Source organism: Dromaius novaehollandiae, chromosome 2 (genome assembly GCF_036370855.1).
Source record: "Dromaius novaehollandiae isolate bDroNov1 chromosome 2, bDroNov1.hap1, whole genome shotgun sequence".
Lineage (NCBI taxonomy): Eukaryota > Metazoa > Chordata > Aves > Casuariiformes > Dromaiidae > Dromaius > Dromaius novaehollandiae.
In genome coordinates this window covers 168,417,677-168,443,297 of record NC_088099.1, presented here as the reverse complement: position 1 = coordinate 168,443,297, position 25,621 = coordinate 168,417,677, and the positions used below count along the sequence as shown (strand labels likewise).

The 25,621-nt window shown below is 50.5% G+C and overlaps 2 protein-coding genes across 6 annotated transcripts; both read left to right on the top strand.

Annotated features, from left to right (window-relative positions):
- The first annotated feature begins 864 nt into the window (after positions 1-864).
- On the top strand, positions 865-17,763 carry EEF1D (eukaryotic translation elongation factor 1 delta). 4 transcript variants are annotated; one of them, XM_064507948.1, is made up of 9 exons: positions 865-2,132; positions 4,584-4,704; positions 6,670-6,741; positions 13,167-13,232; positions 14,388-14,484; positions 14,742-14,845; positions 15,293-15,541; positions 16,426-16,620; positions 17,672-17,763. In XM_064507948.1, the coding sequence occupies exons 1-9, from the start codon at positions 880-882 to the stop codon at positions 17,708-17,710; spliced, it is 2,196 nt and encodes a 731-aa protein (XP_064364018.1). In that variant the 5' UTR covers positions 865-879; the 3' UTR covers positions 17,711-17,763. The 4 variants fall into 4 exon arrangements, with proteins under 4 accessions (XP_064364018.1, XP_025969395.2, XP_025969396.2 ...); XM_026113609.2 differs by having other exon boundaries at positions 880-2,132; positions 13,164-13,232; XM_026113610.2 differs by lacking the exon at positions 13,167-13,232.
- A 1,313-nt stretch (positions 17,764-19,076) lies between these two features.
- On the top strand, positions 19,077-25,618 carry NAPRT (nicotinate phosphoribosyltransferase). 2 transcript variants are annotated; one of them, XM_026113652.2, is made up of 13 exons: positions 19,077-19,291; positions 20,522-20,649; positions 20,965-21,047; positions 21,301-21,431; positions 21,515-21,630; positions 21,757-21,950; positions 22,264-22,404; positions 22,772-22,856; positions 23,176-23,256; positions 23,551-23,653; positions 23,955-24,112; positions 24,604-24,711; positions 24,796-25,618. In XM_026113652.2, exons 1-13 carry the CDS (start codon positions 19,105-19,107, stop codon positions 24,853-24,855), a joined length of 1,575 nt encoding a protein of 524 aa, XP_025969437.2. In that variant the 5' UTR covers positions 19,077-19,104; the 3' UTR covers positions 24,856-25,618. The 2 variants fall into 2 exon arrangements, with proteins under 2 accessions (XP_025969437.2, XP_025969436.2); XM_026113651.2 differs by lacking the exon at positions 22,264-22,404.
- The last annotated feature ends 3 nt before the right edge of the window (positions 25,619-25,621 follow it).

Genomic DNA, 25,621 nt, shown 5'->3' with positions numbered 1-25,621 from the left:
AACCATGTAGTCAAGCTTGACAGTGGTAGTTACCTACTCATTAGATGTTTGAGCAGTATAGTAAATTCTGTACTTGAAGATATTTCTCATACCATTTTGAGACATACTGGAAGCTTCCCTCCCCTCCCAGTTCAATATGATTAGGACAGAATAGCACAAAGAGGATGCAGTATTTATTTCATCTGAGTAGAAGATATTTCAGTAGGCTAAATTAATCATGAGATCTCCTTCAGCTCTCGGTTGATTCCATTTGGCAGCAGCTGGAGTTTTAAATCAAAATCCAGTGTTAGTTTTTAAATCAGCTCCCTCTGCTGGCTTTCTAGTAGCAAAACACAAATCCATGTACTTTGTAAGCAATGACCTCTAAAGATACTCATGAGTCAGGGCATCTTTCTTATTTTTTTAGCATGTCTTCCCAAATCAGTGCCTAGTTGAGTGTGCTGAACAGATAATCTGCTAACTTGAAAAATATCTTCTATGTAGCAAGGCTTTGAGCAAAACCTTAGTGATCTTGTCCTGACAGTTGTCTTCAAAAGTGAAATTTGAAGTATCTTTAGTATGTGCCTTTATTTTTAAAGGTTGTTATAGAATAATGTAGAAGGTAAACGTTAGAACAGAGGTGTTTTAGGAGGAAGTTGGTTTTGACTTCAGAAATCAGACATGTTTGCAGACAGTTTAATTTCTTTGAGTTAAATTTTATAATAAAAATAGAAAAATAGAAACTAACTGCTTAGGTTCTTTAATGTAAATAATGGCATGATGGCTTTTGACACCTTTGTATTAAGAAATTACTGAAGTCTGATGCATGCCCTTGCTTTATTTAGTTTTCTTGCAACTACATTGTTGTGCTTATCTTTTAATGCTGCCACTCTTTGGAAGATGAGGACAAGGAAGCTTCCCTGCCCGGTAGAAAAAGTGTGGGTAGACAAGCACAAATACGATGAAGCAGAGAGACTCCACTATGAAAGAGAAGCTATGCTAGCTGCCGCAGCCCCTGAGGAGTGCCAGGAGGTAGAGGCTGTAAATGGAGTCTGCAACGATGACTCTGCTGAAAGTGAATGCAAAGGAGACCTGAAAAGAGGAAAAAATGGAAAGAAACAAAAGAAAAGGAAGCGTTCTCCAAAACCCAAAAATGTGGTCTCCAAGGTAGACTTTATTCTGACGGGCTTATTAGCTGATCATGTGTGGTTTGACAAGCCTTTTTATGATCATGCTGAGAACGTGTACAGGAAAAACATAGTGGATTGTCAGAACCAGGAGGCACTTGAGACTGAACTAACTGCTGAGCAGTCTGCTTTAGCGTCCAGGTCAGAAGTTGTCCAAGATGTTTCTAAGCCGAGGATGTTTTCAGCAACCCTGTCCTGCTCCCATGGTAGTCTGACTGCATGTCACCATATTGTTCAGGATGTCTGGGTCAACAAGGTTGACTTTGATAAGGCTGAGAAGGTGTTCGTCGAAAAATCTCAGCTCTTTGTTCCTCCACATGTCCTAACCATTCCAGCTGTGTGGTCAAATGGTAATGTTGGACTGAGGACACCGGATGAAGGTTACGTTACAGCCTTGCCTACTCCTGCTACGCCAAGTTTAGCTCTGGATGTCGTAGCTCATCCTGATGCTTCCTTCGTTACCGATCTGTCTGGCTCCGTACACCAGACGGTAAATGGTAAGCCGCAGATTTCAAGCTTGCAGGCCCTCATGTCGGAGGTGTGGCTAGAGAAACCTCTCTACGACGATGCTGAGAAGAGCTTCTACGAGAACATGTTTGACGGGCACCCGCCAGGCAAAGCCAGGCTGCAGAACCATGGCTGCCCTGAAGCCTCGAAGAGGGACCATAAAGACAGGAAGAGTCACAGCACTGGGAAGCAAACGGACATCAAGCATGTGGAGATCGCCAGCTCTCTGCTTCCCGGTGATGCCGATCACCCTCCACCTACTTGCTACTTTCTGCATGAGGACAGTGAATCTGTGTGGCTTCACAAGTCGCTGTATGACAGTGCCGAGGCACGATACTATGCGTTGGAGGCTCAGAAAATGTCAAGAACAGGAGAGAGCGTGGGGGTGCCGGAACCCACAGTAGTAAAACCTTCTCAACCAGCTTCTTACGCTGCGAGTGTACCTGCTCTGGAAACTAAGTAGGAGAAGTTTATTCTGGGGTAACACTCACACATGCAAAACTGCTGGGTCAGGATTGAGCCGAAAGAATTTGCATGTGTCGAAGATGGGCGTCCTTTGCGTCTGCAGGGCCAAACGCGTGCATGCTGCTGTAGGGAGAAGGTGCTCTTGAGCCATGAGCCCGTTTGCGGGCAGGGTAACTAGGGGACTCCTGCGAGGAGCCCCCTCTCTCCCGATGAATGCTGGTGGCTTCAAACATCCTGATGAAAAGAGGTAGTCATTTGACATGTGTCACCAGAGAGGTTAAACATTTAAAGTGACAGCTGGGACTTGAGCTGGGGTTTGGCCCTCTAGACGTGGGGGACTTTGGGGCAGTACCCTTTTCTATATTGCTGTTAGATACAAAAAGCTGTAAAAGTGAAAAGTTGGAGGGAATAATTACATGGTTTAAGCAGGCCTGCTAGGATGACAGAGGTTGTTGTGTTTCATCTTTGAAGTTGAGTACTTAAAATGGTGCTGCTTTGCTCTGTATTTCTATTAAAACCGCCACAGTGTTCCTCAGCGAAGCAGTTATCCCCAGGTCTCCGGGAGAGCTCGGTGCGCAGCAGGCTGGCCATTAAACTCCGTGCAAGAGGTGACTGCATGTTAGTGTTGCTGCCAGTACCCAGCTTGTTGGAGAGGCTTGGGGACAGTGGAAGTGCTATTTAGGGTATTTAGGCTTCGTTTTTAAGTCTTTAGAAAGTTGCAGTATGATGAAGTGCTTTCTCTGTTAGATATGTGCTTTTATATACTACTGGCTGGACCCTGAAGTCTGCTGAGTTGAGGACTGGAGTGTGTTGGGAGCTTGTCTGAAGGCCAGTGCTTAAATGTTGTTTTGCAGTGCTCGGACAGAGGCTGTTCTACCTGCAAAAAAGGCTCTTGAAGCACGAGCTCTCGCTTTTGACCCCCTTGGTCCTTAAGTTTGTTAAGATTTGTTGGAAAAGGTTATGTTAAATGATGTGGTTTGGGGGAAGGGGTTACAGTCAAGCTTTAGAGTGCCTTTTGTCATGTCTTGTTTGGAGTAGTTTTCTCTTTAATCAGCAAGAACTAGATATTTGGTCATGTTTTTGACCCTTCCCCCGGAAAGTCCGTGTGTTGTTACAAAATGTGGCATATGTTTGTCTGTAACTGGGATTCTCTGTTAAACTGGGTGCTCGTGTTGGGTTGCAGCTCAAGCAGAGTTTTCTCGGAGAGTTGAGTGCTGGCAATGGCTCGAATTTGGAGGACATACATTGCAGAGTGGCCTCTGGTCGCTTTTGAATGGGAAGGTGAGGAAGGTACAGAGGCACCTTTTCCTAAGCACTGGTCTGTCAGCTTGCATGGAAATGTTTTCCTGGAGAAGCGCAGGGCCTGCAGTGTTTTGGGCTGACGAGGAAAGGGTTTGCGAGTAGTTGCTGTCTTCATGTTGTGTGGTCCAACCTGGTATACGGTGCAACTTTGTTGTGATGCTCAGTCCCTGCTCTTACCCTCTTCTCAATCTGACTTCTGGCCTGTAGCTGTCCTCTAGCTTAAAATAACGGGCACATCCTCTTTTATTGTTGCAGTCACCCCATCATTCACCTTCTAGTTGTGAAATTAAACAACCTTTGGAAGCTGCTGCACTGAAAAATAACTTAAACCTTTTCCCAGCAATATTAGGATACTTTATGCTGTTCCTTCCTATCATAGCGATAGGTGTCTGTCTCTTGCAAATGTGGCGCTGCTGATAAATTTAATTTCTAAGCAATTACGGCAACTTCCAAAAGGACATGCATGCAGTTATCTGTGGTGCCACTGTAAATTGTATATGCACCTGGATTCAGGAGGCCGATCACTGTTGGTGCTGGGCAATATGCTGTACTAGGCCGCTTACTACAGGAGGATTTGGTAGTGCACTTTGAAGTGTTGCCTGACTGGGGTAGAGATGCGGATACCGGCATTCACTAAGAGAGCCAACAGTTGATGTCAGTTTGGTTCAGATTCATGTTCAAGGAAGACTGAAACTGGTTTAAATTTGTGAGCAATAGTGTCCAGAGCTCCGTGTCGTGCACCGAGTGCTCCCTCGTTGACATGCTGCAGTGTGGCATGTGCTGTTTGGAGCTGCGTGTTCTTCAGTCTTTGGTTTCACTTTGGCCAGATGTTTTAAGTATGAAAAAAATGTTATTTGCCGCTTGGTTGTCTCATGCATAGGACGTCTTTCTCATCAGCAGAGTCAAATGTGTGTCTAATGTGATCTAGAAAATCCAGGCCAGGCAGATGGGAGGGTGATTAGAGCGCCCTTCTTTCTTAATAGGATCCCATTTATTTAAAGCTTTCCACCGGCAGGGAAACTGCCGAGTGCAGAGTTGCAGGTACAGCTCTGTGGGAGAAGGAAATGCTGTTCTGACAAGCTCACTGCAAGCTGCTCATCTTAAATACTTCCAGGAATTCACTTTGTTTCTTCCTCTCTACAGAAAAATGGCAGTCGACTTCCTTTCACATGAGAAGATCTGGTTTGAGAAGTTCAAGTATGATGATGCTGAGAGAAGATATTACGAGCAGATGAATGGGCCAGTTAGTTCTTCACAGCAACAGGTAATGCTTTTTTTCAGGTGTGGCTGGTTTAGCAGTGTGCTGCAGCTTAAAGAGCTAGTACAGAGGGCAGGAAAAAGAAGGACCCTATCTGCCTGGACATGTATTTCTGTATTATTTCCACTTTGGGTGCTGCTTTTTCCAAGTTTGAGAGTCTTCTCTTGGGGCTCTCTAAGCCTACACCCTCCCCCTCCCATTATACCATGGTTTGTCTTTTGAATTACCATCTTCTGTGGACCATGAAGAATTTCTCCAGTATGACCAGTGTGCAGTGAAAGAGTAAGGGGTTGGTACTGGGAGATCAGGTGCTGAGGTGCTCTTGTCTGAGATGTGGCAGAGTTGCAGAAATAGAGAAACAACAGGTGAACTAGTGTATAGTGTACAACAGCTAATCTTTTCAGGCTACTCTGACAGGGTGTGGATGCTCTTTGTGATCCAGTTTGGATGTAGTTTCAGCTGCATGCCCTGAAAGCTGCAGTTTTATTGACGGGGTGGGTGGTATGATAGGCTAAGAATTGGCCTGTACCCATTCAAACAGGGGAAATGCTGTTTTGCTCAGCTTTTGGAGCAACTAAGCTTTTCTTGGCAAGGGATATACTGGAGATCAAATGCTTGATGTTTGTGTAGGGGTACTGTGACTCCAAAGAGAGCAGGAATTATGTTCCTCTCTTTGTACCCCTTGCAACATGAAGTGTGCTCCTGGGGAAGATCCTGCATCGGAGCACAGGTGAATATGTGGGGGCAGGAGGAGGGGAAGCACAGTGCAGGTGCAGCACCCTTGAGCTAAAGTAGTTCACATTTAACCATCAGCCTAAAATTATGACTATTTAGAGCACAGAGATGCTGTAACCTCCTCCTGAAATGTAAAGAGCTGTTAACTGTGTATGCTTTTGACTCTGTAGAAAGCTGCTTAAGAGTTTTAAATGGCTGTCTTGCAAGTGGCAAGTGTTTAAAGGGAAGCTTGTTGCTTCAGTAGCAGCTTCTAGGCATGTTCTGCTCCATTCCTCCTGCCCATGCTAGTGTAGTGGTAGTACAGCACCTAGGATGCTTGCATAAAAGTTAGAGGCTATAGATAAGCACTTGAAGCAGATGCTAAAGAGCAAATCTCTGCAATGGTCTTAGAAGAATGGTTAGACTATTTCATGCCACATAAGGAGCTTTCAATGGAGAAAAAATTCTGCATGTGAGAAGTGGCACGGGAAGACTCTGTTGGAGGTGCTGCGGGAGTTTATCACACACTTCTCTGCAAAGAAAGAAAGATCCACACTCCGTAAAACCTGCCTCCAACCTGGAAGTGGACATCCACCTGAATGTATCCAGGTCGTTGCTCTTGGACGGGCTGTATGACATGGACTTTTGGGCTTCTGCTTAATTTCTAGTGGATGGTTTCATGTCTTGGATCTTGTTCATGGCCTTTCAGCCTGGGAGAGGCGAGGAGTGATTGGAACATGGAAACTGAATTTGTGCCCTAGGAAGGGAATCTTCCAAGTCCAGGCTAAGGCACAGCAGTGGGAGCCTGGGGAAAAAATACTTGTGCTGCTGTGCCCTGAGTCACACCTCGTTGGATGGAAGATTTCAATTACCAGGGCTGTCACTTTTCACCTGAATAAAATTACAGGTAATACTAAGAAAAAATAAGGGCTGCCTAACAAGAGCTCTCTAAGAATGTGTTGTGGTGATTACAACCCCTGCCTGACTGGTGGCTGTGCAAACTGCTCAGGATAGTGATAAGGAGAATTTAAAAAGCTCTTGACTGAATGATCTTGTGGACACATGGTCTGATGTGACCAAGGATTTGTTTGGTTTAGAACCAATCCTTCTTGCAGCTAATTTTGCAATACTTGCTGAATCGTTGGAAGAAAAAATAATCAAAAAAACCCCCGTCTTCCCCTTTTTTAACTTCCCTGACCAATTTCCCATGTTTCATATTTTTTTAAAAAATCTTGGTTCTTTCTGCACTGTTTGCAGGAGAACGGAGCCAGCACGATCCTACGCGACATTGCCAGAGCCAGGGAGAATATCCAGAAATCGCTGGCCGGAGTGAGTACCCAAGCTCTCTCACCAGCTGGCTACCCGCAATCATTTTTAGCTGTGGTGCATCTCACAGAACTCCGCTGTGACCACTTCATAGATTTTGTGGCTTCTTATTTTTAAGTTAGAGGAGATGACCAAGGTGTGCAGTGCTGTGTACCACCAGCATAGCTCCATCTGATCAAGAGCACTGTTACTACCAGAGTGCATGCTGCTTACCTGCTTGCCAGACTGTAGTGCCTTCTAAAATAACGGGATTTGGGTTAAAATTCTTCAACTGTGCATTTTTTTTCTCCTGGTGGAATTTGTTTCCACAAGTCTTATATATATAAAGAAGTAAAGAGTTACTGCTGAAATAACCTTGCTGAGTGGTAAAGTACTGAGCTGCCAGCATGGGTATGTTTGTCTCTTGGGGTACACTGAGCTGCCACCTTCTCTTTCCTATTTTGCTTTCAGTTAGGGTATGTGCAAAAAAATGGTATCTTCCATCTGCTGCATCTAGGGAATTCAGCTTGGCTACTAGCTTTAGCTCTAGACCATCCCATAAAGGTTCGGTAATGTCCTTTCTAGAGGTGTTTCAGTGCTGATATGTAAAGGAGTCATCAGAGCGTGCTGTTATGACTCTAATTTTTCAAGAGGAAACAAGTCTTAAACTAGTAAGTGGGATTTTATTGATTTCATGGGTGAGGAAAAACCAGCCACAATATGCAGCCCATGTGCCTTGATTTCTTAGCTCTGTAATGGGACAACTACGTACTTGCACATATCTTCCATCGGAGGATGTCTGTCCTTTACCTGTAGTGATTTGGCCTCACAACCCCCTCTTGGGGTAGATAACACTATGCATTTCTAGATCAGTGTGCTAACAGAGAATCCAGCCTTTCTCAACGGGAATATCTCCTATTTCTCTTTTCTTAACACAAGGATGCCTATAGCTGGGATGGATACAGTGGAATTAATCTAATGGCTTTTCCCGGGGTGGCCTCACAGTGCCAGTTGAACTTGACACTACAAAAGCAACTTTTACATCTTTTGAATAACTGCAGCTGCTCATGGGAGTGATCCAAGATAGTACAGAACTGGAAATTTGGAAATGTATGCAGGCACAGCAGGACTGGTGGGAAAGGATTAGATTTGCTTTGGTTAGTTACACTGGTCCTGAATACAGCTTAAACATTGGAATCAGTGGAGAGTTAAAACAGCTTAGTAATATTATTAAAAAAATCTGTTGAAGAAAATAAGTGGAAGTAAAGTTTTCTAATGTTGGTTTCTGAGTTTTAGCATCGGTATTTCAGCCAACAGCTTGGGAAAGGAGGGAAAATTTTCCTGAGCCTAGCTAGCTGAAGTTCAGATCTTCAATAACCTGTTTGAGCTTTCAGTAGGAATCATGAGGCCTTGTCTAAGACTTTCAGCTTGGACTTAAGGAAGGCAAATGTGGGAAATGAGCCACTGTCCCAGACAGATTGAGAACTTTTTGTATGGAAAGTGTTAAAGGACTTTGAAATGACCTTCTTGAACAGAGCAAAACCTAGGATCAGAGCAAAATGTAGCATCAGCTGCTTCCTCCAAGACCTGACCACCTCTAGCCTCTGTTCCTGAAGGGGTGAGAAGGGGAAGGAAGCCTGACTATAGATTACCAGGCAGTGCTGCTGGTCAGCCCTGAAGGCACCTTCTCATTTTGGTGAATGGTCTATGGTTTACCAGACAAGGTGCAGCCTGGGGGATTTCTTGCACTGGCCTGTGACTCCTGCTGTTCAAAGGCTTCTTCAGGTGAGAAATGTGCAAGTTTGGGTTGGTCAGAATTGGGAGGGAGTGTTAGCGAAGCACCAGACTAGTGCCAGAACTGAAATTAGAGAACATAAAGTCCCTTGCATCCCTGTGGTGCTTTTCTGGGGGTTAATTTTGTTAGCAGAAATCACTGAGTGTTTTCCTGTGAGGAAAGCTCAGCAGGCTTAGAATTTGTCAGGACTGAGCTGAAGGACCCCAAAATTGGAATAATCTAGGATGTTCCCCAAAGAGGATTTGGACTATCCAGTGAAGGCTTGAAGGAAAAGCACTATGTCCTGCATTGGGAAAAACTGTGCACTTTAATCTGCATTGCTGGTAGGGACACTATAATAATTTAGCCAACCTATAACTGCCATTCTGTTCCCAAAGTATGCGGTTGCTCAGATAAGCAGAGCACAGGGTGACAGTGACCTCTTCCTCCTCTTCCTTATTGTTTTGTAATCCCATTTTACTGTTCTTGTCTTGCCCTGGCTTATACAGTATCCCAGAGTGTTTACCTTTTCAGTTTTTCAGATTGCCACATCTCTGCCATGAAGCAGGAAAATGCAGTAGGATCTGCTGGGTTGCTGTGTGGATTAGAAAGACTGAGCTGTCAAACGAGTCTGAAACAGCAGCTTTTGTAGCTTTTGTTTCTGAAGGATTGTTGTTAGTCTTGGACAGCTCTGACATGAACCAGGCTTGATTTTAGAATACATTTAAACTTTGTTTTCATGTCTCAAAGCAAAATACATCCTGCTGGATCTGCAGAATAATTCTGGAGCATGTTTTTCTAGCCAGAATTTACTCTTTCCTTCCACCTAAACATGCAGAATTGTTGTTAGGAATCGAAGATGAAGCTAGTGAAAGTTGGCTCTTTGTAAGATGGGGAGATGGAAGACTAGTGCTTTTTGCTTTCTGTGAAATTCAGCCAAGGTCTTTCAGATGTGCTTCAGCGGGGTAGTGTTGTTTTGAAATTGTGCCGGGGCATTAGGAGGATTGTCGAAGCAGTGATTTGTATCTCCCGAAGGAGAGTACAAAACCCTCTGATGCCAGAAACATTTGTTTGCACATACCTTTCATCCTGCTTTGCATGGTCATCTCTGCTTTAAACAGTCACTCCGGTTTACATCTACTAGATCACTAATGCTTTCCTACGTGTAAAGTTTTTAACTTCTGTAGTACTGCAGCTGGCGGCATTGAGACTGCAGATGGTGAGAGATCTCACAGATGGGGAACGGAGGCATGGAAAGGAGTGACTTGCCTGAGATCACAGAGCAAGTCCAACAGAGCTGGCGACTGAACTTTTATTTCCTAAAACCTGGTCCGAGGCTGCGGAAAAGAGATGACACTGGGTAGACCACTGGTGTAGGAGTCTGAAACTCTGTTATTCCTGCTCTGCCCCAGCTCCCTCTGTTAGGGAGCTTCTGTATTTGTGCACTTGCTGTGGGTGTGGATTTCAAACAAGAAAATCTCCCCGAAAAGCTGTGCATCCACCTCTGATCCTGCAAAAGTGTTCAGAGGCCATGTTCAGAAACACATCTGCATGCAGGTAATGGTCACACGTTCTGCAGGGAACCGGTCAGAATCCATCCTGTTGGTCTCGAGTGAGTGAAAGCCTCTTCCACTTTTTGAGCATCACCTTCCTACAGGTTGTTTAAGCGTATCTGAGCATGGCCAAACCTTCCGTGTCTCTAGAGCTCGGGCAGAGGACCTGAGGGGAGGGGTGTTGCACCTCTGCATGCATGAAATAGGGTTAATTTTTGTATGGAGCCATGAGTGCCTTACAGACTTTATATTGGAGAACGTACACATTTTCATATCTGTAACAAAGTGAAAACAACCACATAATGTTCTTCTGTCACTGGTTAACTCAAGGGAAAGTGCAGATCCAGATACTTCATGTAGGGAAGGAAGGGCCAACTTTCTGGCTGAGTGTGTTAGGCCTGACATAGTAAGGAGCTCTTTGCTGTAGTTGTCCAGACAGAGATTTATTGTTCAGTCTGATACAGAAAAGTGTAACCTTTGCCATTTTTTATTTTGTCAGTAGTCAGTGCTCCCGTCTCTAATTTTTAAAATATGTTTTAGAAAGTCAAACTTAACATTGGGCCCTCTCCAATTTAAAAAAGTCCTTTGGCGAGATTGGGAGACTAGATTCTAAATTCTACCCTTCATAAGCAAAACAGTCCCAGGGATTTAATTTGCCTGCCTGATTGAACTTATGTGTAATTCTTGGTATGGCTCCAGGCTTACTGAGTGCTTCTGCTATGCAGAATATTTTGAAAGGGTTGCAGTGCTAGTCAGTGTATTACTGATGTGGGATCAGCATAAAAACTATGGCTTAAGCTTAAAAAAATCCCAAAGGTTTTAAGAGCTCTTATCATAAGACAGTGTAGGAAATAAGTGAAAAGTGGAACTCTTAACCTTTGGGATTTTGAATTACTGTGCTTGATAAAATTCGCAAATACTTGTATTGAACTTCCTCTTGGCATGGTTGGGCCAAAAGAAGCAACTCTTGCACATGGGAAAGAACAGATGTTAGGTAATGTGCTGCTTACGTTGGTGACCATATCTTTCTGAAAGCTTAAAATATCCCGAGGGCAAGTCCTCAGTCTCGTAAAGGCCGCTTTTCTCTAACAGTGTGGCTTGACCATCTCCCGGAGTTGGGAACTTTGTTCAGCATTGTGCCTTGCGCTCTTACACCTTACTGTAGGGCAGTTGCAGGTTCCTAAAGAACAGCCAGCCCCATTCGTAAGGACTTTTCATCTTCTTTGCTTCATCTCGGGGCAGGCCACCACCTTTTCTCCCCAGCATGCGATGGCTGTGCTCAGGCTACCCCTCCCCTGGGGTTGCCCATGGATAGAAATGATCTCTGAATTCCCTTGGGCCTTCATTTAAAGGTTGCACTCTGCCTTGCCTGCAGCACCACGAGCCCCCTCCATGTTGTAAACCTCCCTTTTAAATAGACATGAAAAACAGCACATAGGAGCAAGCAGATCCTAGTTTAGTAGTGTAATAGGAAATATGAAACCTCTACTGATGCAGCAACTGAGCATATACAAGGACTGCTGCTGCTGAATCATTTTGTCCACTTGCACAACACTGGACTGTTTATGTGAATTTTGTGTGCATTCACCCTGTGATTGTATCCAGGTTGTGAATCAGTCCTGCTGCGTGTGCAGCAGTAACTTTGCAGCCGAGAAGTCCTTCTGGAGGTGAAACGACTCCCCGCAGAGCCGCTGAGCTATCTGTGCTGCGGCTCCTCTAGCGCTTGTTTTACCTGCCTTGCTGCATGCTGATGGGCAGGTGCACACTTAAATGCTCCATGGAGAAAGCTGACTCTCCTCTGGGCTCTGTTATCTATGTTTGCAACTTCACTGTTGCCCCACCTAAAGCCTTTGGATAAGGCGGCAAGGGAGTAATTTATTTGTGCATTGCAGAGCTCTGCAGTTGCTTTGTGCAATTCCCTGGGTTACGTATGCTGCGCAAACAGCAACTGATGGCAGTATGTGGTTAGGTTTTTTACCTCAGGATTTTATACTATTGACGAAGTCTGCTGTAGTAACAACATGCTGCAGTGAATGGTTCTGCTAAGCCTGTGAGACGGGGTTTAAAAAGCAAGCTGCTCTGCAGCACCGAATAGGCTTAGCTGCGTCGCAGCATCTTTAACGTCAGCAGTTGCGTGCAGGCTGGCCAGAACTGCAAGGGCAAATGTGGAGCCTGTTGAAATGCTGCTGCATTTAGCTTGGAAATGTGGCTAGAGCTTCAAACTGCTGGATGTCTGGAGTGCTTGCTGCTTAGCTGAGTCAGCAGGCCTTTTTGGGGAAGGGGGAAAAAAAGCTGTATATCTCTTTCTGTAGGTGTAATAGCTCCTGTGTTTGACTGTAAGGAGAAAAGGAAAAAATAGTGTTTTGGGGGAAGGGGGTGTAGGGATGGATGTGACTATTGCGAGAATTCAGACTTTTCCTTAAATTCACTTAGACCTTGGCCCTGATGATGCAACTAGAACAGGAAAAGGTCAGGTAATGGGTTTTTCTGAAGTTTAAACTTAGTCTGTGGTGTGTAAGACTAGGGCTGGCCTGATGCGATGGATCCACCACTGCAAGCTGCCTGTCCTTGGTGGTGTGCGAGGAGATGTGTGGATGGAAACCCACCTGTGGCTGTCATCAAGTTGCTCAGTGCAGACTGGTGGTTGCTCTGCTCCTCTCTAGGAGAGACGCTTTCATGGCAGTTGGGGACTTTTCAGAGTCTTGGTAGCTTTGCATGTGTTTGTGTCTGCAGAGTGAATGTTTTAGCTACTGGCAGGAGAGCTAGCTGAGACCCGCAGCATGTGCTACAGCAATGCATGCATCTACTGCACCTCTTATTTTACAGATGGTGCAATGGCTAAGACCATGCTCTAGACATCTTCGTCTAGTTCTGCCACCCAGCTGCTTGACCCTTCTGCAAGCGCTGACGTGTAGCAAAAAGATGGCAGAGGTCATGGGTGACTTTTCCTGCAAGCTTTGTTTGGAGTGTAGCTGGTGTGAAGCTGTGTCTCCTTGACTGACAGTCTTCCCTGCATGAGGATCTGCTTCCTGCGCTTAACTCCTCTTTCAGCATGAGTGAAGTGCTTTTCTCCTTCATGTCGAACCAAACACATCCCCCAAACCTTTTGCCCTTTCCAGCAGAAGACAGTTCCGCGTAGTAAAGAAGCTCCCTCTGCCCGTCACAAGAGGCAGTCAGGCCGCTCAACTGTAAGTCATCTGCGCACGGATGGAGCTGGTTGCGTTTGAGAGGAAGCTGGAGGGCAGCTCTGTATCTCAGAGAGAGGCGCTTGCCCTTCGGGACGTGGTTCTAGCTCGCGCTGTGTAGCACGTAGGCCTTCGGGTCTCCCAGCTTGGGGAGCAAGTCTGGGGGCTGCAGATCGGCGCTTGTATTCCTGAGCCCGTGTCCATCGCAAAGGCTGCGTTCTGTGCCTGAGACCGATTTCCTGGTGCTTTTGGCAGATGTCCCCTGCTCCTTTTCGGGTAGATGAAGGAGGGTCTCTTTGACCTTCCTTCCAGAAGCAGCACATGCTGCTTTCCTGTAAACCCTGCTCTCCCAGGGTTGTCTCTCCCAGAACTGGCTTTTCATATGTTCCATGTTCCCCATCTCTTCATCTGAAGTGATTGCCAAGATACCAGGAGCATGTCAAATGCAACCAAGAATCATATTAATTATATGCAGGGTGCACTTGGAAGAACATAAATTATCTCTGTTGTTGTATTCAGTTATACTGACACTTAAAGCTTGAAGGCTTGTGTTTTCTTTCCTTTTGCAGAATTGATTTATAGGGAAGGACTTTCTTACAAAAGTGAAAGCATTTTTCGCTGTTAAAAGAAATCCTTTTGAAGCTGGGTTGGTATAATTGCCCCCCCCTGCCCCCCCCCCCCAAACACATACTAAAGTAGGTTTCAGGTTTTTTGAGAGGAATTAAAGGGAAGATGGGGGTTAGAAATCCAGGAATCTCTTTCTAGCTTTCCCAGTGACTTGCTGTGTGACATTAGGCAGGTCATTTCTGTGCTCTGTGCCTCAGTTTGTGAGAAGGGACCAGCTGCCCCACTGAAGGGGCTTAGTGTGAAACTTTCCAAACCTTTTGCATGTTTAGTGATAGTTCATGATCTGTGACTGCAAAGAATGACTTCATCCTGTACTCACCAGTGCCAGCTGAGATTCATGGGATGCGTTTCATGCTTCATTATATAGAGCTAGTATATTCTTTTTTGAGGCTTTACATGAAATGACTTTGTTCTTAGGTAGCTCTTAAAATCTCTTCTTCCCCAAAGGCTTGACTCTGCTTCGCTTCACTGAACCATTGAGCTTGGGAGTAGGTGAACAGATCTATTTCAGCTTGGTTTTCCTTGTTGCAGAGTGCAAGCACAACCTCGTCTGGGCCTACTGGTGATCAAAATGAGCTCATTTCCAGAATTTCTCACCTGGAGGTAGAAAACCAAAACCTTCGCAGTGGTAAGTGGGAGAATCTTGTGGCATGCAAGCAGATTTGGTGGGGTCCTGCTGCTGTGGGGCATCCACCTTACTGACCTTGTCTGTGGCCAGGTGAGCACATGCCAGTGTGTTTTGCTCAGAGCTTTGCAGACTTTCCTCTGACTGGGACAGCTGGTATTTGCAAACCTGCTTTGAGCAAAAGCTCTCAAGGCCTGACTTGAGAGCTGATGCTGGAGCCTGCAAGATAAGTTTCCCTCTCCCCCTGCCCCTTCTTGCAGTTGTTGCAGATCTTCAGCTGGCCATCTTCAAGTTGGAAAGCCGCCTGAATACTCTGGAAAAATCATCTACCTCCCATCAGCCCGTATCGATTCCACCAACCCAGGTGAGAGATGTTCCTGAGTACTTCATGACAAAGTGCCAGGTCGCCTCAGAGGTCTCCTTGCTCTCTGCTGAGGATTGAGATGCTTGTGGTTAGGATAAGTTTATTAGAGCTTTCTCAGCAGTCTTGGCGGCTGCCTTGTGATCTGTCCCAAACCAATATCTGTGAATCCTCAAACCTGCATAAATGTATGTATAGGCTCAGTATATCTAGAACACGAGTCTAAGCAGGAGAAGAGTTGGGAACCTGTCCTTACAAGACTTAGCCTTACTGTCCCAATATAGGTGTGTGTATATATATGTGTCCCCAAAACTATGTGTAGGTTTGGGGGCTCCTATATAATTGTTTGGGACTTACATGAGTTCCCAAGTGCTGCTTTGATTTAACTTCAGATTAATTTTCTTTCCTTTTGCCTTAAATCAAACATCAATGTGTGTCACCTCAATGAAGAAAGTGGAACCATTCAGTGTTCCCTCCAAGAAAGTGGAGCTCCCATCTGCTTCAATTGCAAAGAAAGTTGAGCCAGCTGCTGCAGAGGATGACGAGGATGATGACATTGACCTTTTTGGTAGTGATGATGAAGAGGAAGACCAAGAGGCTGCCAAAGTCCGGGAAGAGAGACTGCGTCAGTATGCAGAGAAGAAGTCCAAGAAACCGGGTCTAATTGCGAAGTCTTCTATCCTTCTAGATGTTAAGCCAGTGAGTAACTCTAAAGTAGGGGGAGATCCTGAGTGAGGCTGTATGTCTCATGCTGCAGGAGGCTGCAAATCACTTGCAGATCCAAGTTGTGTGGTGAAGCGAATGTGACTTGCAGATGTTCAAACAAGGTTTGGAGTTAGGTGGGATGTTGCAGCTGGGATCTGCAGTCTTTGTGCTGCTGCTGCCTCCCCTGAACCATGGCAAGTGCAGGCTGTTATCTGATGGGTTCCCCTGACCAGGAGTAGCCCTTCCCTTTGAAGAATAGGCTTTCATCAGTTAAAGCAAAACTACAGACTAGCATGCCCTGAAAATGGGAATAAACCAGTCTTGGTTCTACAAATTCTCATGGTAGAACAACCTCTGGGCGGCCTAGTGCTGTGCACAAAAGAAATGTCCTTGGTAATGATAAAAACTATTTACATACATTTTAAAGCGAGTGCTCCAAAGTAGATGTGTTGCTGCAGGAAGAATTTCCTTTGCATATGAAGAGTCTGTAGATAGAATTGAAGTATGTACTATGTAGCATTGCTGCAAAGTCATTATTTAGTTTGGCTAACTCAGCTAATTCATCAGCTGGTGAGAATGGCAGCCAAGAAAAGGCAGCTTGAATTAGCTGAAATGGACTGAGAGAGGCAGGGTTAAATTTTAGCTGCTAGTCAAACTAGAGACATGGGCATGTGTTAAACATATGAAAGCATGTTGCCGAGCTCAGGTTACCCTGTCTGATTTAGGGGTGCACCATAATCTGTGTGTGATGGGAGTATTGTCCATCCCCAGTCTGTTTACTGTATGGGTGATTGCAGAGTCTTTAGTTACTGGACACCTCTCAGGGCTAACGCTGATCTCTAGGAAAACACTGAAGTTCTTATTTCATGCCTTTGCAGTGGGATGATGAGACTGACATGACAAAGATGGAGGAGTGTGTGCGGTCCATCCATATGGACGGGCTTGTGTGGGGAGCCTCCAAGCTGGTCCCAGTAGGCTATGGCATTAAGAAGCTCCAGATCCAGTGCGTAGTGGAGGATGACAAAGTTGGGACAGACATCCTGGAGGAGGAGATCACCAAGTTTGAAGACTATGTAAGTCTTTAAGTGAACTGTATAATGCCGTGTGATGCCCAGCCTGAAGGGTCATTTTTGAGTAGGTTCACTTGCAGGCTTTGGCACATTTGGATCTTTAATAGAAACACACGTGGAATTCATGGTATCTATGCCTGCTGAGAGACACTTGTGCACATTTTTTTTTTAAGGTTGGCTACTACACTTCTGCATCTTGCGGATATTTTGTAGAGCCATTTTGCAGGCTGTGAATCCTCTTACTGCTCATCCAGCCCATTGGCTTTTACCTTGGGGAGCTGCTGCTTTTGCAATTAGCCTGGGCACCACCAAGGTAGAAAAATGATTGTTTATCCTTGGTAGTTGTGGCTGGAGGAAATGTCTCCAACCCACCTTCCCTTCTTCCATGGAAACGGTAGTGGGAGCTCCAGCTCTGTGCCAGGCACAGCTCAGCAGTGCTTCCTGTCCCTCCACTTGGAGAGGGATGCAGCAGGCCAGATACCTGTTTTTAATTTTCTTTGCCTACTCTTTTGCTTGCTTTTATATATATATATGTGTATTATATATATATACAGTAAATTGGGAACTGCAGCTCTTTAATCTTACCCTGTTGTTACTTGAAATGACACAAAATGATCAGCTGGGGTTATCCTTTGCCCTGTGGGAGGGGAGGGGAGAGGAGTGTATAGTCCCAAAAGTTCAAGCAGCTTGGGCACTAAGTAGTGGTGAGATCATCTCATGCAACAAATTAGAAACTGTTTTAGTCTGCATGTTCTTCATAGGTGGGACTCTCTAAAGAGTCGTACAGTAACTAGCACCGTGGAGTTTCCTCTTGTGACTGGGGTTACTATGCTTATTAAATAGCAGCCTAAAATAGTACCTAAAAAGCTGCTAAACCACCTAAAAGGAGGCTCTTACTAGAGCGGGGAAGCTGCCCTGAGGGAAATGGGCTCTGCTTGATCTGTTTGAGCAGATGTGTGTGCTGTCAAGAAATCCCTGGTGTGAGTACTTCCTTCATTATGAATGTCTGAAAAGTACTTGGTGATCTCCAGCTGCTGCTCTTGTTCTCTTTCAGGTGCAGAGCGTTGACATTGCTGCTTTCAACAAGATCTAGAAGCAAACCTGTATCCTCTCTGAAAGTGTAATTAATAAAGGTCAAGATTGGGAGTGCAGACTGATGTCTTTCTTTGCAAAGTGCAACTTATCCAGAGAGTGATGTGTTGTGAGACTTTGGGATATTTCCCCTCCTTGCCCCCTTCACAGGAGGAAGGGCTGTTCCTGTGCAGTGAGACATGGGGTAACTATGTTTCTGGTGTGGAGTGGCATCCTGTTTGAGCAGCCTGTGCTGAGGGTATGTGCACTAATCTTTCCCAGGGAAGAAACCTGCATCAGTGTCTACAAAATCCCCCAGGATGAATGAGCAGGAAGTTTTCAGGAGTTGCTGTTTTGGCACATGGAGCTGAATTTCCTCCCTCGTTTCCTTTTGCTGCTCTTGCTATCCTGTGCAGGATATTTCAGCTGATTCTGTGCTTTAGGAACGAGGGGACCATCCAGAGCATGGCCTGTGAAAGGGGAGACTTTCATGCTGTAGGCACAAATGTGTGTAGTAATGCTGGAGAGTCCAAGGTGCAGGTACGACTTGCAAAATGCAAACATTGAGCAGTGCAAACAGCGAGCACCATAGCGTTGCACTGTGAGTGCAGGACGAAGCCACAGCAGCACCCAGCTCCGGGCTGGCTGATATGTAGCAGCCAAGCAGTGGGGAGCTGAATGCCATCCCTATGCGATGCTGGTTTTCCTTGCTGTGCACTGTGCCTGTGCTCTGCATGCCCCATGTTGGTGTGTGCATGCCCCATGCTTGGCGTGCCTGTTGTGGCTGGTGTCCTAATGCAGTATCAGGAGGTCTGGCGGCTGTGCTGCACTGGCTGTGCATGCTGTCCCATGTGCCCAGTGTTTAGCATGTGTGATGTCCCATGTGCCTGATGCATGGTGTCCTGTCTGGTGCACCCAGTGTGCCCAGTGCCTCATGTGCCCTGGGGCTGGGCATGCATGATGTCTCATGCACCAGGTGTATGCATGGTCATGCCCTGGGTGCCTCCTGTCCTGTGTGCCACATGTGCATGATGTCCCCTGTGTCTAGGGTCAGCCATACACTGTCCCCTAAGTGTGCTGGGCATGCATGGTCTCCTCATTGCCCCACATACATGGTGGCTGCCATCCATGTGGGGCCATGTGTGCCCAACAGTGGGCACTGCACAGTGTTGCAGGTGCCAGTGTGCAGTGTCCCACTGCCTGGCATGCGGGGTGCCACATGTGCTGGTGCCCCATGTGCATGGTGTGTCCGGTGCCCCGGGCACCTGGTGTCCCGCGCGCGTTGGTGTACCTGGTGTCCCGCGCGCATTGGTGTACCTGTTGTCCCACGCGCCCGGACTACAGCTCCCGGCGTCCCCTGCGGGCGGCGGCGCGGCCCATTGGCGGCGGCGGGTCACGCGGGGCGGCGCGGCCGCCATGGCGCTGCTGACGGACCTCTACCAGGTCACCATGGCGTACGGGTACTGGCGCGCCGGGCGGCACCGCGTCCCCGCCGCCGCCGAGCTGTTCTTCCGCCGCTGCCCCTTCCGCGGCGCCTTCGCGCTGGGCGCCGGCCTGGCCGAGGGGCTCCGCTTCCTCCGCGCCTTCCGCTTCTCCGCCGCCGGTGCGTGCCCGCCCGCGGGGGGAGCCCTCCGGGGGGACCTGGGACCTCTCGGGGGGATGGGGGACCTGGGAGGGGACAGGGAGATCGCTCAGAGGGACCTGGGGGACAGGGGGGACTCTAGGGGAACAGGGACATCCCTTATGGGGACCTTGGGGGGGGGACAGGGACATCCATCAGAGAGGTGAGGAGACCCCTCAGGGGACCTAGGTGGGACAGGGACATCCCTCAGAGAGACTAGGAGATCCCTCAGGGGGACAGGGGGACCCCTTTGGGGACCTAGGTGAGACAGGGACATCCCTCAGAGGGACCAGGAGATCCCTCAGGGGGACCCCTTGGGGGCCTGAGGTGAGACAGGGACATCCCTCTGAGGGGCGAGGAGACCCCTCAGGGGGACCTGGGGGACCCCTCAGGGGACCTAGGTGGGACAGGGACATCCCTCAGAGGGACCAGGACACCCTTCAGGGGACAGGGGGGACTCCTTGGGGGACCTAGGTGGGACAGGGACATCCCTCAGAGGTGTGAGGAGACCCCTCAGAGGGACCTGGGGACCTCTCAGGGGGGATGGGAGGACCTGGGAGGGGACAGAGAGATCCCTCAGAGGCACCAGAAGACCCCTTGGGGGACCTGGGGGGACAGGGAGATCCTGTAGGGAGATCTGGGAGAGGGATCAAGGACTTCCCTCAGAGGAACCAGGAGACCTCTCAGGGGGACCTAGGTGGGAGAGGGACATCCCTCAGAGGGGTGAGGAGACCCCTGGGGGACATGGGGGACCCCTTGGGGGACCAAGGTGGGACAGGAACATCTCTCAGGGGGATGTAGGAGTCCCTCAGAGGAGTCTGGGGGACCTGGGGGGGGAGTGGGACGTCCCCTGGATGGTCCCTTGAAGGGCTGGAGGTCAGGGTGGGTTGGTGCCCCACTGAGGGGGCCCTGCCTGGCCCTCGCTGCGGCTCCTTGCGGGGCCGTGGGGTGCTCCCTGCCTGGGGACTCTGTCCTTTTGGTTCGACCACGGCTGACCGTATCTGTGCCCCAGCTTCCCTGTGGCACCGCGGTTGTATCCCAACGCAGTGCGAGAGTGAGGCGTCGCGCCGAGCGCTGCCTTTGGGAGCTCCTGCCCCCGAGCTGGTTTTGCCCGCTGGAGGTCGCGATCTCGGCCCCATGGCCGGCCTTCGTGGCTCGGTCTCCATCGAACGAGTTCGCGGTGGTCCCGGCGCTCAACGGCTGCCCCTGCAGATATCGCCTACCTGCGGTCGGTCCTGCCCAGCACCACGGAGGAGGACTTCTTCGAGTACCTAGCCACTGTGGACGCCTCAGAGGTGACCATCTCCTCTGTACCAGAAGGCTCCGTCGTCTTCTCCAGGGTGAGCGTGAGCCGTGCTGGCCCCGGGGTGAATCCCCCGGTGGCCTCTGTGTTGGCCGGGGTGGCTCTTCCTTGGGACCGTGCGGGCTAACGGATGGTGCATGGTGCCGGCACCATGGAAAACCAGCGCTCTCCGCCTGTCGCTGGCTTGTGACCGTCCCTTGACGAGCTCTTCCCTTCGGAGCCTCGGTTTCCCCACCTGGGGATGGTGGTGGTTGCTCTGTGCTCCTGCCTGCATCCAGTTGGCCTCCCTTAGCCCCGTTACCAGCAGTCCGGGCGGGAGGCCTCACTGCCGCTCGCCTGGCTCTTCCCGCAGGTCCCACTCTTGCAGGTGAAGGGTCCGCTGCTGGTGGTGCAGCTGCTGGAGACCACCTTGCTGTGCCTGGTCAGCTACGCCAGGTAGGAGCCGGTCCTGCCGTTTTTGGGGTGCTGGGACCCCTCAGCCACAGGGTACCAGGGACATGTCCGCCCCTGCTGTAGCCAGACCCTCAAAATCCCACGTGGCCTCTGCCAAGTCCGCCCAGCTCGGCTCTGAGCCAGAGTGGAGCTGAACTGGTCCGGGAGTCCCCCAGCGCGTCTGCCTTCACTGGGCACCGTTCCCAGCCCTGGCCCCGGTGCCCACTTGGCACGGCTTGCACCTTCCTCTCTCCAGCCTGGTGGCCACCAACGCTGCCCGCTTCCGGCTCCTCGCTGGCCCTGCCACGAAGCTGATGGAGATGGGGCTGCGTCGCGCTCAGGGTCCGGACGGCGGCCTTTCGGCTTCCAAGTACTCCTACATCGGGGGTGAGTGCGGCCCCGCGAAGCGGCTCCTCCTGGCACCCCGCCACGCCTCCCGCCTGCATCCTCACCCCCTTCCCTCGTCGCAGGCTTTGACTGCACCAGCAATGTCCTGGCGGGGAAGCTCTACGGCATCCCGGTGCAGGGGACCGTGGCCCACTCGTTCATCATGTCCTTCACGTCGCTGGCAGAGGTGGAGCCCCGGGTGAGTGTCGTCGTGGGTGGGAGAGGGGGGTGAGAAGCGAGGCTGTGACCTGCAGATCTTCCTACAAAACTGGGAGTTAGGTAGCAGCAGGGACATCCTTGCAGCATGGCTGTTGTCCCCGGGCAGGTCCTGACGCCCCTCGCTGGAGGAGAGCCGGTGGATCTCCCGTCGCTGGCCGAGTCGTGGCTGCCGCAGGTGTGCGAGCTGCTGCAGGTCTCCCCCGACAAGGTGAACCGCGGGGAGCTGGCCGCCTTCGTGTCCTACGCCATCAGCTTCCCGCGCAACTTCCAGGGGCTGCTGGACACGTACTGCGTCATGAGGTGAGGACGCCGGGGCTCTCCCACCTCCCTGGGAGCTCATGTCGTAGATGTTACAAAGATGGGGAGCACGGCCGGGCAGATCGGGCCAGATGGGTCCCTCCTTTCATGGTGAGCATGAGATGGAGCTGGGACAGGAATGGAGAGGGCAGCTCTTGAAATGCCTCTGCTGCCAGGCCGCTGTCTTGGGCAGCGTTTATGCCTTGCAGAAGCCCTGCTGCTTCCCCATGGCCTGATGCAGCTCTGCGCGTGGCCTGCTCCGACTCTGGGCCCACCACGTCCTCATCAGACCAACCCTTCTCCTTGTCCTTGTCAGGAGTGGCCTTCCCAACTTCTGTGCCGTGGCCCTGGCCCTAAACCAGCTGGGCTACCGTGCCATCGGGGTGCGCGTGGACAGTGGGGACCTGGCCAAGCAGTCCAAGGAGATCCGCCGGGTGTTTCGTGCCTGCGGCTCCCGGTGAGTCCCAGACTCAGGTTGGGGACCCTGCGGAGAGCCCGTGGGCTGCCATCAAACTTCCTCCTGCCCTCTGCACCCATGTCAGGGTTTTCATGCTGAGGGTGTTAGGCCCTCACTGCCAGCCCAGCAGTATGTCGTATGGTTGGTGCTGTGAGCGGAGAGGCTCTGTCTCATGTGTGAAGAGCACTTAGGGAAACCAGGTTGGGTTGGGAGCGCCTGTGTTTGAGTTGCACAGCTCCAGCCTGGCTTTGCAGCTCCTCGCTGGGTTGAGCGGGGTGGCAGCAGTCGAATGGTCCTCGCTGCTCCGGCTGGGGTGGTTGCAGCTGCTCTCCTGCTCATTCCCTCTGTCCCTCGCTTTTCTCTCCAGCTTCCAGGTCCCCTGGTTTGAGACCATCTCTATTGCCGTGAGCAATGACATCAGTGAACAGAGCCTGGAGGACTTCATCCGAGAGGTGAGGCGGCCACTGCCGAGGCCGGGACATCACCTCTGCCTTTGCCGGGGGTCTCCGAGCTTCGGGGGGTGGGAAGGGCAGGCGTGCGGGAGTGACATGACAGTCGCCTGGCATCTCTCTGCTCCGTGGTCTCTCCCTGAGTGAAAGCAGAGACAAAGGGTGTCCAGGCTGGAAAGATGGATTTTGGGTGGGATGGACAGATGGGTACCAGGCACCTTTGGGCAGAGCAGTCTGACTGCCCCACGGCTCTGGTTTAAGCATGGGCTAAAAACCAGCAGGACTGGGCTGCTGACAGTCGCTGTCTTCTCTGCTGTATCAGAGGAGCGAGATCAACGTGATCGGCATCGGGACGAACCTGGTGACGTGCCCCCTGCAGCCGTCGCTGGGCTGCATTTATAAGGTAATGGCGGCAGCGGCTCAGCTCTCTGCACCGCTCGGCTTGGGCTCCCGCTTGGGCTGAATGGTGGAGGGGAGACCAGCTCTGCTGGGCACCGCTGCAAGGCGAAAGTCCTGCTTCTTGCAGGTGATGGTCACAAGAACACTGTAACAAAAGGCTTGCAGGGGGCTGGGTCGGGGGGGCCAGAATGATGTCATCTCCACTGTGATCTCCGCACGGTCCCCGGCGCCAGCATGAGCCGGTGCTTGCTGCAAAAATAAGGTGCCCGTCCCCATAACCTCCTCCCTCCTCCCTCAGCTGGTGAAGGTGAACGGCTTCCCTTGCCTGAAGCTCACGGAGGACGAGGAGAAGATGACGATCCCTGGGACTAAGACGGTGTATCGGCTCTACGATGCTGATGGTGAGCTCTGCTGCTCGCGGTGCCCATCGTCTGCCCCCCTTGCCCGTCAAGATGGCCCGCTTAGCCCACTTGGCACATGGGTCGGAGCCCCCCGCAAGGGCGGCCTTGTGGCTCAGACTGGGCTGATGCTGCCAGCTGCACCGCTGGGACTTGGTGTTTCTCCAAACCATGGGCTGGTTTGGCGCTGGGCGAAGATTTGGGAGCCTCCTCTGGCAGTGCTGCCCTGTAGGGCTGCGTCCCCAACCACTCCTGTCCCGTAATCCTGCCTGCAGCATTGCAGCGTGTCTGCTTGCCCCTAAAGGTCACCCCTTCATGGACCTCATGGCCTTGGAGGAGGAGCCCTCACCGAGCGCAGGCCAGGAGCTCACGGTCCACGTCCTGGGGAGGAGCGGAGAGGCCAGCAAGGTCACGCCCGCCACCGTGGAGACCCTGCATCGCACGTACTTCAGGGACGGACAGGTCAGAGCCACCTCTGCCCTCTCCAGCGTGGCGGGGATGCGGGCTCTGCCCGTGCAGAGCATGTCCGCCCAAGCGACATGGGTGAGGAGACTCCCCCAGCGATGCCGGCAAGGCGCAGTTCCTCTGGGGTTGGGGGAAACTGTTTCCCTTCCGAATGCCTCAAGCTGGATGCAGTTTTTGCCCTGTCTGAGGTGGGTTTCCCTGGACTCTCAGCAGAGTGTGCGGGGTCTTGGCACGGCCGTGTGGGAGGTGGAGATCTGGGAGTCCCCCGCCAAGCCCTCAAGGGTCTCACGGCTGCTTTCAGCCATGTGGCATCACCGCGAAGCTTTGGTTTCTCCCTGGGTGATGTTGCAACTAGTGTAGTTTTTTTTTTTAGTAGCGTTGGTAGGAGCGAAACCGGAGCTCGGAGCTCCCCCCACCCCTGGGTCGCTCGGGACACGGGCTTGGTGCTGGCTCCTCGTAGGGACGCGGCCGTGTGCCTCCCTCCACAGGTGTGTGAGGAGCTGCCCAGCCTGCCGGAGGTGAGGAGCTACGCGCAGGCCGCCCTCGGCCAACTCAGCCCCGCGCACCGCCGACTCCACGAGCCGGAGCCCTACCCGGTACAGTACAGGAGGTGGGACGGGGGCTGCTCCTCGGGTGCCCGGCGGGGAAACGCTCACCGTCTCCTCGCGCTCTCGCACCAGGTGGCCATCACGGAGAAGCTGCACCTCCTCTTCGGTGAGCTGCGGCAGGCCAGCTTGTGAGCGCGCCGCGCTCGCCCTCCGTGCCGTCCGAACCCGGGCCAGACGCGGCCCTCGCCAGGGGCCGGCTCTTCTACGTGCTCTTTAGAGGTCTGGTGACTAATTGGTAATTAATGGCTCTAATGACGTCGTTGCTTTGTGGGTGCTAAGCCGAAGATGGTGCAGGCCCTGGACCAGCTCCTCATGTTCCCAGCAATGCAAACTGGGCGCAGTGGGGAGGAGGCGGGCAGAGCGGGGCGGCACCAGTGGCGTCCCGCGATGCACCGGGGCAGTGCAGCCGCGGTGCCATAGCTCTCGCGTGTCTCTGGGACGCAGCTGGCTCCTTGCGACACTTGCAGGCATGTTTAATGCAGATACCTCCAAGAGGCTCCTTGTCGTCACGAGAGACGTGGTCTTAGGTGACCAAAAAGGGGTCACCCACGTCATCCTGACGTGGAAATTACCCGTCTACCCAGCTCGTGCTTTGCGGCCCTCCACGGAGGGATGCACCTTGTCTTTTCTGCTGTCAGCTTTGACTCTCTGATCACTTTTTATATCTTTCCCTTTTGTATCCGTCCACGAAGAAGTGCTCTAGAGCATGGAGACTGGGTTCACGTTGACACAGAGAATCTTTAACTTGACTCTTTTATAGAAAGTGCTAAGCTCCGCGATTACTTTGTCCCAAGCACAAAATGAAATAAATGCCTTAACCCACTAGCTGCAAATGCATCTTGTGGCTCTCCTGGTCCTTCAAATAAAACTTGCTCCTGTCAGCTTGAACATTTAACTC

What these genes read in the sequence shown, in the direction of transcription:
- NAPRT (XM_026113652.2), top strand. Translation starts at nt 19,105, where the DNA reads ATGGCGCTGCTGACGGACCTCTACCAGGTCACCATGGCGTACGGGTAC. An exon ending in TGCCTGGTCAGCTACGCCAG is followed by an intron (nt 21,048 to 21,300) that starts GTAGGAGCCGGT and finishes TCCTCTCTCCAG; the next exon opens with CCTGGTGGCCACCAACGCTG. An exon ending in TCGGCTCTACGATGCTGATG is followed by an intron (nt 23,654 to 23,954) that starts GTGAGCTCTGCT and finishes TTGCCCCTAAAG; the next exon opens with GTCACCCCTTCATGGACCTC.
- EEF1D (XM_026113609.2), top strand. Translation starts at nt 880, where the DNA reads ATGAGGACAAGGAAGCTTCCCTGCCCGGTAGAAAAAGTGTGGGTAGAC. An exon ending in GGCAGTCAGGCCGCTCAACT is followed by an intron (nt 13,233 to 14,387) that starts GTAAGTCATCTG and finishes TCCTTGTTGCAG; the next exon opens with AGTGCAAGCACAACCTCGTC. An exon ending in TATCGATTCCACCAACCCAG is followed by an intron (nt 14,846 to 15,292) that starts GTGAGAGATGTT and finishes ACCTCAATGAAG; the next exon opens with AAAGTGGAACCATTCAGTGT.